Genomic DNA, 10,132 nt, shown 5'->3' on the forward strand with positions numbered 1-10,132 from the left:
GAACAAAAGACACTGGGGACTCCTAGAAGGGACAGTGAAGGGGACAAGGTCTGAAAAACAAACTATTGAGTGCTGTGCTCACTGCCTGGGTGATGGGCGGACACAGTTCTCTGTATCATACAATATACCTCCGTGTCATACAATATACCCATGTAACAAATCTCTACGTGTACCCCCAAATCAAAATATAAAAGTTGAAATTATGTTAAAATTAAAAGATAGCCGGCCAGGCTAGAATAGAACAGGAACTGCTGAAAAGGAGAGAGAGAAAGAAAATACCAACTCCTAAGAAAGCCTGCTCATTTACAGATGATTAAAAAGATTTTTTCAGAACTCTGTCAGACCTCAAGCCTCAAGCCCTTGAGGCAGACGTGGGAAGAAGCAAAGTGTAAGCTATGAGTTAGCAACCAATTCCTCTAAAAAGACAGCTGCAACTTCAGCCACAAACCGGAGATCACAGAAGACATGGTACTGTTTCGGTTTTACGCTGGTTTTTACTATTACCATTACTAATACTGTCATTTCTATGGAACAAGTCTGCCTACTGATAAAATTCTGCCTAAGTTTGCTTAAGAAAGAAGGAAAACAGATGAGAAAATCAGCTCAAAGGAAAAAAAAAACAAACCCTAAGGAAATTTATTTAAATAAATAGATTTCTTGGCTATGAAAGAAAAGAGATGTGACATGTCCCCAAATCCAACCTCCTCCATGTTCCTGTCTCCTGGGGAAGCAGCAGAGCATGAAAAATCCAAATACCTCCCCCAGAGCAAGAAATGCTCTGATATTATTATCAATATGCCCTTGCTGCATTAAATCATGTCTGTTCAGCCAGAACTTGCTTCATTTCACTCTTTCTTTCTCTTCCCCAATAAACGCATTTGAAAAGGAAGTTTGGATTATTTGTTAGCTCTTTCTTTTTCCATCCCAGTTCTTGCTGCTGCTATCTCTCCAACAGCTCTGGGCAATTTCTTTCCCTAGAGTAGAAGTTTCCTACATGGTCCACGTGGGCAGGAATCTCCAACCTGGCCCACCTTGCTAGAAGCAGGGGGCAGGACAGCCTGGGCATCTCTTCTTTGCCTCTTTGAGACCTGAACCAGGTAGCTTGGCAGCGGGGGTTCTTTCTTCATCTATAAATCGGAGACAAGAGCACCAGGTATTTAATTCATACAGGAAACAGTTCAGGAAAATGAAATGAAGTTGAAAGCAAGGGGGAAAAAAATCCTTGCAGGACTGCTGGAAGGATTAAATGCCATCACACAGATGAAGACACCTACTAGTAACAATAATTATTGCCCAATCATAATAACAGCAAGGTATTTGTTATCAGGCACCCACAGCAGCTCCATGCAAGATATTGGACTTTGCATATTTGATTTCACTTAATCCTCAAAACAACCCAAGACATAGGGACCATTTTTATCTGAATTTCCACACATGGAAGTGATGGCTCAGAGAAGTGAATTCACTTGCCAAAGGCCACACAGCAAGTACCCCACACAATACAAGAACATAGTAAGTACTTAATAAATTCTGTTTAAAGCTGAATGCATAGGTCAACTTCACACTAAGATGTCATCATCTCTTGACTGCCATAACCTCTAGAGACAGCTAACCTTGTTCTATTTTCAAGGAAGTACCATTTAAGATACCTGAGGGTGGCTTCTCCCCCCTATAAAACTTGTACCCATGGCCAGGTGTGGTGGCTCATGCCTGTAATCCCAGCACATTAGGAGGTTGAGGCAGGTGCATTACCTGAGGTCAGACGTTCGAGACCAGCCTGGCCAACATGGAGAAACCCTGTCTCTACCAAAAACACAAAAATTAGCCAGGCATGGTGACATGTGCTGTAATCTTAGCTAATGGGGAGGCTGAGGCAGAAGAATCTCTTGAACCCAGGAGGCAGAGGTTGCAGTGAGCCAAGATCGTGCCACTGCACTCCAGCCTGGGAGACAAGAGCAAAACTCCATCTCAAAAAAAAAAAAAAAAAAAAAAGCTTGTACTGTGTTCGCATCCACATGTTCATGAGGAGGAAACCAGAGCTACAAGGTAATTTATTTCAACAAAGAAATTCCCCCCTCTTCTTTGCTAATGGCTGCAGATGAAGCTACAGATGCAGCATCATCAACAAAAGTAGCAATTGACATTTGTCGAGCACATAGAATACAGCAGGGCTGAGCTGTGAGCTTTCATCTGCATTACCTCACTGCATCCTCAACACCACCATCTAAGGAAGATACAGGTATTGTTGCAGTGTTCCTGTTATGGAGACACACAGAGGTTAGGCCAGCAGCTGCCTGATGTCACAGGGCAAGCAGGAGGCAGGATGACAGCATTCCAATCTGCCCTTTCCAGAGCCCAAGAGAGTGGGGTGCTCCTTCAGGCCCAACGCCTCATCTCTAGCCCTTCCTACATCACCTCACTTCTCCTTACTCCTCACTTGGACTTTGATTATTTGATTTCACTTAATCCTCAAAACAACCCAAGAGGTAGGGACCGTTTTTATCTGAATTTCCACACATGGAAGTGATGGCTCAGAGAGGTGAATTCACTTGCCAAAGGCCACACAGCAAGTACCCCACACAATCCAGGAACACAATCCAGGACCCACGGTTGGCCTTGAGTCCAACCGACTCCTAGGCTATCAAGACATCCACCAGGCTTACCTAGGTATGGGCCAACGTGCTGCTGCCTGGGACAACAGTCACTGCATGTGATGGGTTCATGTCCCTTGAAAATCAGTCTGAACTCTTGAAGTCCACGGGCTTTCAGACAGACCTATCAGTGACCAGTGGGATGACCTCAGCCAAGCGACTTCTGCACAGCACCTGGACTCTCAACAAACACCCTGCCCTGCTTTCGCTCTTTTGGAGCCTTTGGGAAGTAGTATGCAGTGCTGATTTCATGCCAAGTTCCTGAGCGCAATGCGGGCTTCGTGACTTACCCATGCTGTGCAGCCTTTGCTGGCACCAGGCATCTCTCTGGACTCTATCTCCTCCCTTTTCACAAGGGACAAGGCAACTCATAGCTTAGGGAGTTGTAATAAAAATAAAAGGAAGTCATCCATGGGAATTCCTTCCACATGGTATGCCTAGTACATTGTAAACCTGGTGCAATGCTTTATACATAGTAGAGGAATGTTAAACATCTGTGCAGAGACCCCTGGGACAGGAGTGCATTTGGGGGTGGGGGTTGAGACAGGGTCAGGCTGGAGTACAGTGGCAAGATCACAGCTCACTGCAGCCTCGAACACCTGGGCTCAAGAGATCCTCCAACCTTGGCCTCCGGAATAGCTGGGACTACAGGTATACACCATCAAGCCCAGCTGATTTTTTTATTTTTTGCAGAGAAGGGGTCTTGCTACATTGCCCAGGCTAGTCTTGAACTTCGGCGTCAAGCAGTCTTCCTGCCTCAGGCTCCCAAGTCACTGGGATTACAAGTATGAGCCGCTGTTCCTGGCCATGGGTACATTTTAAATCCTCTTTTTCCACATTTATTGGTATCATGAATATTCAGAAAAGAGCATTGGACACTACACCCTTCCTTCATGAAGAAATCTATCAGTTCCTTCATTTCAACCTCTTTTTGACCCCACCCTGATATCATAATTCCCCTACTGTGATTTCCAAAGAAAATCAATCTGAACTGATTTCCAAAGAAATCACAGTATCTTGTCTTAGAACTGGCATCGCCTGGCCAGGCACAGTGGCTCACACCTGTAATCCCAGTACTTTGGGAGGCCGAGGCAGGTGGATCGCTTGAGCCCAGGAGTTCAAGACCAGCCTGGGTAACACGGTGAAACCCTGTCTCTACAAAAAAAAATTTTTAATTAAAAAAATTAGCCAGTTATGGTGTCATGCACCTCTAGTTCCAGCTATTCTAGGGTCTGAGTCAGGAGGATCGCTTGAGCCTGGGAGGCAAAAGTTGCAATGAGCCGAGGTCACGCTACTGGACTCCAGCCTGCCTGGGTGAGAAAGTGAGACTCTGTCTCAAANAAAAAAAAAAAAGAAAGAAAGAAAAAAGAAAAAAACCTGTAATCCCAGCACTACTTGGGAGGCCGAGATGGGCGGATCATCTGATGTCAGGAGTTTGAGACCAGCCTGGTCAGCATGGCAAAACCCCATCTCTACTAAAAATACAAAAATTAGCTGGGTACAGTGGCAGATGCCTGCAATCCCAGCTACTCAGAGGGCTGAGGCAGGAGAATCACTTGAACCTGGGAGGTGGAGGTTGCAGTGAGTTGAGATCGTGCCACTGCACTCCAGCCTGGGTGACAGAGCCAGAGTCCATCTCAAAAAACAAAACAAAACAAAATAAAAACCATGATCCAAAGTTAAAAGGAGTTTCACGTAAATTCTGCTTCTACCCTCTGGTCATTGGTACAGGAATGAAATAAAGTGGATGTACTTGAGTATGACTCTGTCCTTCTTCCCAAAATGCAAACAAAACAAGAACATCTTTCCCAGAGCACGTACATTACCGACTTCAATACTGAAGGTTTGCAGGCAACTTTTACATCACAAAATGGTCCAAAAAGATACTGGGGTGGGCGGTGGTAATTTTTTTTGAGCTATGATGATTTGAGTAAAAAAAGAAACCACCCTGAGTAGATTTGAGATTTGGCATTTGATGGGCAATCAAATAAAATAATCAACCTAGGAGGCAACAGAAGAAGCCCAAACAGAGCCTCTGAACTTAATGGAGCTGTTTATTCTCCTAGAAAACTTCCCCTGAACTTGCTCAGGCTGCATTAGGGCTCTTCCTCTGGGCTTCCCAAACGTTGTGCTTCCCCAGCCTGAGAAGACCAATGATAATCATACTGATAGTAATATATGATAATCATACTGATAAATAACATTGAGGACTTCCTACAGCATTTGAGCTGAGAGCCAAATAATGAAAAGAAGCTGACTCACAGAAAGAATACTGCAGGCAGAAGAAACAAATGCAAAAGTGGGAATTCGTGTTTTTATGTTCAAAGAATCCATAAAAGGTGTCACTGAGTTGATATAGGGATCAATGTGGTAATCGTAATAACAGTTAGAAGCTCTGGGGGTAAACCGGGGAGCTGTCTTCGAGGGCAGGAATGTGGTTACTGCTGGCAGCTCTCTGGCTGGGCATGAAAGTCGAATCTGAGACACAGAGTCCAGGGGAAAAGGGCTTACGGGCCATCCATCCTGTCCTCAGGCATTCTACAGACCAGGACACCAGGCTCAGTGAGGCCACATGGCTGATCCAGGTTCCCATAACCAGAGAAGGCGGGCAAAGCCATAACCCAGGCATCTTGCCTCCAGCCCTGAGCTCCGTCCACTGCTGCCTCCTTTCATGGGTGATCAGGAGCTGTTTATCTGCAAAACTGATGGAAGTTTAACAAGGTCCCTGGGGAGACAGGGAGCGATGGTGCACATATGTGTGTGCACGACGAGTTGGAGGGAGTGTGGTACATCATGGCTCCTCGCTTTCATCTGGTTCCTGTTAATTGGACTAAAGACCCCTGGGAAAACCATGCTCTGGGCATGATAAGCCAAACTCCAACTCAATTATTGTTTTCTGTGCTTTACAGAACCTCAGCGTTCACAAAATCTTCTGGCTTTCATCTGGCCTCAGAATACTGAAGTTGTCATCATCGCCATCATGATCATCCTTCTCCTCCTTAGAACCATGGCAGCTATGTTCCTGGAGCGCTTAGGATAAGTCCAGCCAGTGGCTCTCAGCCCGGAGTGATTTTGCCGAAGGGGACATTTGACAGTGTCTGTAGGCATTTTTGACTGTCACAACCAGGGGTTGGGGGGTTGGCTACCACTGGCATCTAGTGGGTAGAGGCCAGGGATGCTGCTAAACATCTTCCAAGGCATAGGACAGTACCCCACCACAATTTCCCAGCCCCAAACATCAATAGTGCCAAGGATAAGAAGCCCTTTTCATGCTGTAATTGAAGACCACCAAGAAAACCTCCTACCTGGGATCTGAAATCGAATGACTGACATTAGAAGGGATTCACAACGATCATAGTTCTTAAGCAAGGCTCCCTACCCTGCAGCCTCCAGACAGTCTGCAGTTAGGAAGTACCCTGTGTAAACCAACGGTCCCCTACGGAAAAGCCCTTTAGTCTAGAAACATCCCCACTCTTAGGGAATAGTCATATATTTCTATAAAAGACTATCGGGAAACTTTTCCCAACCTCTCAAATACGTCAAAAGAAGATTGTGACTGGGTGGTACCTTTTTTCTGCTCCAAAATACTAAAAGGGGTCAAAACACTGTGCTCTCTCCATAGGGCAGTCGCACCATCAAGTTTAGGGCTTGAAGGAAGTCACAGGCAATACACTCAGCTGTCCGTACCCATCATGGAGTGGATTTCAACAGCTCTGGAGACCCCTGACCATTCAGCCCCTGTGGAATCTGCCTTCCAGAAAGAGGCTGGAAGCAGAATAGGCAACACCACCACCATACTTATTAGGAAGCAGGGAGAGAAACCTTTCGCTTCACCATTCTCTTTGGGTGAGATTTTCAATTCACCCCAGCCAAAAGGAGCACAGCACAGTCTCGCCCAGATGGAAAGGTGGCCCCAGACAGAGGCACACATCACCTCCCTTAATACAACAATCCTAAAAGGCTCAGTATCATTAATGCCTGTTTCAAAGACAGAGATTCAGATAGGGAAGAGGCTGGGCGGTAGGCCAGGCAGGACTCACATCCCAGGCTCAGGAACTCACGTGCTTTCCTGACTGTGCCACAAACTAACCAGGGCAGCTGAATGAAGCAGCCAGGAGGCCCAGCCCGTGCCAACTGTGGCCCATGTCTTTTTTATCAATGCACCCCAGTGCAGGGAATGTGGCAAGCCCTAACACTGATTTCAACTGAAGCAAGTCCAGCCACTTCCCACTTCTTATCATGGCCGTTCTTTAGACAGCCTCTCTGAGGGTTCTTATGCAGCTGGAGGTGCCCCAAACAGGGCCCCAAGCTCTTTCCGGATGTCTCCCAAGGGAATGAAGCCACTGCCTAGAGTTCTCCCTGTCTCTTTGGAGCTCTCATTGCATCTCCACTAGTTATTATTTGGAGGCTGCCCTTCAATGATCCTTCTTTACAGTTCATTTTCTTCTCTTCATTGGTTTGCAGTGTGGCAGAAAGACCAACAACGCGAGAGCATCCATGACATGAACGTGGAAGGAAGGTTAGTGGCAGCAAGGCCCCGTCGGAGCAGGCTGCTCCCACAGATGCCTCTGCCGAGGCAGCCGGGAAAGAAACTCCCGGAAAGAAACCCAAGGTCTCCCCTGGCTTCTGGCCTGCCATCTGAGAATGCTCGGTCTGTGAAACACAATTAAGCCCGCATTAGTCCCTGCTGTAACTGGGTCAAGCCCTTCTCCTCTCTGAGACTCAGTTTATCCTTACTCGAAAGTTGAGATGATTAGACCGAGGTTCCTTCCAGTTTGTACATTACTGTGCATCTTTTGCAAATTTCAAGTCTATTTTGACGTCTCCGCTAAAGGAAGCTTATCGGGCAGCGTCCCCTGGTGGCCAAACATGACACTGCACCATCGAGAAGCTGCCCCGGTCTCTGATGGTGTCCAAGAAAATAATCTAGGAGGAAAAGGCATCCAAGTATCTACAGCCAAGCAGCTATGTGCCCCTAATTTCTTCAAGCAAGGAGCCTAGGGTTGAAAGCAACAATACAGCCCTGCCTCTCAGTTCCTCCACCCTCTGTGATCATGAAGACACAAGGTCTTTAGAAGGTAGAGCTTGAAAAATAATCTGTCAGTCCCAGTCACTAAGAGCATCCTCGTATCCGATTACAAAGCTTGTCCGCCTCATTTCTCCTCCACAAAGTATCAGACAGAGAAGGAAAAAAACAAAAGTGCTAAAGAAAGAAAATGGTCAGACGATGAAGCTAAACTGGGTTGCTCAAAGCAACAGGTTCTCTGTGTTGGGGAAGGAGGAGCACTTAGGATTTCCTGTTTGACGAGTGAAGTCAGTGGGGGAAATGTGGGGTGTAGAGCAACGCCACATTTCAGAATCCATCAGGATGGCGGTCACACTCACCTGAAGAGATCCACAGATTCCTACACAGGAGTGATCTTCAGAGAGTACCATCCAGACAGCATCTGTGTACTGCACTCCAGAGACCAGATGTGGTCCCTACTCCCCAAAGGACTCAGTCTGATGCACAACAGACCTAAAAAGTCAGCACGAAGGACTATGCAGGATGAAAGCATGTGTTTTGGGTGAAACTGACGTGGGTTTGAGCACAGGCTCTACCAGGTACTAGCTGTGTGACCCTAAGCAACTTACTTACCCTCTCTGGGCACATGCCTCCTTCCTGCACTTTCTGCCTTCCCCTGAGCATTTACTATGGGAAGTTCTTGATAAATTACAGCCCTCTATACATGTTGTACCACTTGTGCAAATATTCATTCACCCGCCCCCCACTACAGAGTTTTCCACAGTCAATGCCTCCCCAGCCTCCAAAAGGAAGTTCTTTTTTACATCACACCAAAATCTCCCATGATTTAGACATGTATGTATTTGATTCAGACATGTATGTATTTGACACTCACCATTTCTAGCTTGGTCTTTTACAAAAACAGTTAGCAAATGTTTTCTCTAACAAGCTAGACAGGCTTTGTGGGTCATGTGGTCTCTGTCACACTACCCAGCTCTGATGTTGCAGCATGAAAACAGCCATAGACAAAGTGGAAACAAATAGATATGGCAGTGTTCCAATAAAACTTTATTTACAAAAGCAGGTGGCGGGCTGACTTTGGTCCATAGGCTATACTTGGTCAACTCCTGCCTTAAGAGAGAAAATCTCTCATCTGATCATTATCCCTCCCACACAATCTCATCCCTGATACACAGACAGAAACTGCTTTGCCCTCAGTTCTCTCCCCTAGGGCAAATCTATAAATGCTTCAACCTTCTCCTTCAAGGGCATAATTTCTGTGATTAGATTATAACAGTTCATTTGTTCGTTAATTCACTCAATGATACTTTTGCAACTGTGCTAAGTAGCTTGTAGGAAACTAACAAAGTGCTGCATTTAGAGTATATGGTCTGGAATCAGCCCAAGCTCAAGTGCTGGTGCCCTGCAATTTACCAGCCATGTGACCTTGGCTGAGTATTGTGGTTCACCCCTTTGTGCCTTCATTCTCTTATGTGAAAACTGGGGAGTACGAAAGTCCCTATCTCATGGAGATATCTGACGATTAAGTGAAATAACCCTTAAAATCAGCTCAGAACAACACCTGACAGTATGCTTTTAATATTTAATCATTATTATCTTGGTTATTAAAGATGGCCCTTGCTAGTTAGGAATTTCCAATCTAATATGGGAGATTTAGATATCAAAGCAACTACAAAATAACTGCCTAATGACTATGGCACAAGATCGACGCAGGTGCAGTCCGGGAAGTCTTCCCGGCAGTGTCAGGAGTTGCCTAAGCCATGGGAAGATTTACTTTAGGAGGATGCAGCCCAGAAAGTTTTTCCTTTTGAACAGCTGCAAAGGGGCAGTGAGTCAGTGAGAAAACCACTGAAATCTGGGAGGTCAGAGCATCCCGCCCGACCAGGCACCAGCTGCAGAAAAGAAAGCATCACAATACAGATGAAAGTAAGCAGCGTTCCGAAAGGATTCTTTTCCTTCAGACTTTCTCATGTAAGTCACACACTACTTATTTGTTGCCCAGAAAGACAGAAAATGCAAAGAGCAAAAGAGAAAAAAACATCGCCCTTAAACAAAGAACAACTATGCTAAATATCCAAGTGGAGTTCCTTTCAGACTTTTTTCCCCATTTTATTTATTTTTATTTTATTTTATATTTTTTTGAGATAGAGTCTCCCTCTGTCACCCAGGCTGGAGTACAATGGCGTGATTTCAGCCGTCTGCAGACTCTGCCTCTCGGGTTCAAGCCATTTTCCTGCCTCAGCCCTCCAAGTAGCAGAGACTACAGGTGCACACCACCATGCCTAGCTAATTTTTGTATTTTTAGTAAAGATAGGGTTTCACCATATTGTCCAGACTGGTCTTGAACTCCTGACCCCAGGTGATCCAGCTGCATCAGCCTCCCAAAGTGCTGGGATTACAGGCATAAGCTACTACCCCTGGCCTATTTCTTTTTTCCTTTTTTTTTTTTTTTTTT

The 10,132-nt window shown here is 45.7% G+C and overlaps 2 protein-coding genes across 4 annotated transcripts in view; one reads left to right on the forward strand and one right to left on the reverse strand.

Moving 5' to 3' along the window:
- Window positions 1-5,691, forward strand: part of LOC108304931 (keratin, type II cytoskeletal 8-like) — a 71,612-nt gene extending 65,921 nt beyond the window's left edge. Inside the window, exon 5 of the mRNA XM_017529426.1 lies at window positions 5,561-5,691. Coding sequence (XP_017384915.1) covers window positions 5,561-5,691 — 131 coding nt within the window. The remainder of the gene's footprint in view (window positions 1-5,560) is intronic.
- Window positions 1-10,132, reverse strand: part of KSR2 (kinase suppressor of ras 2) — a 523,481-nt gene that overhangs the window by 378,786 nt on the left and 134,563 nt on the right. The gene's annotated exons all lie outside the window — the stretch shown is intronic.

Source organism: Cebus imitator, unplaced genomic scaffold (genome assembly GCF_001604975.1).
Source record: "Cebus imitator isolate Cc_AM_T3 unplaced genomic scaffold, Cebus_imitator-1.0 Scaffold59, whole genome shotgun sequence".
In the NCBI taxonomy this organism is placed as follows: domain Eukaryota; kingdom Metazoa; phylum Chordata; class Mammalia; order Primates; family Cebidae; genus Cebus; species Cebus imitator.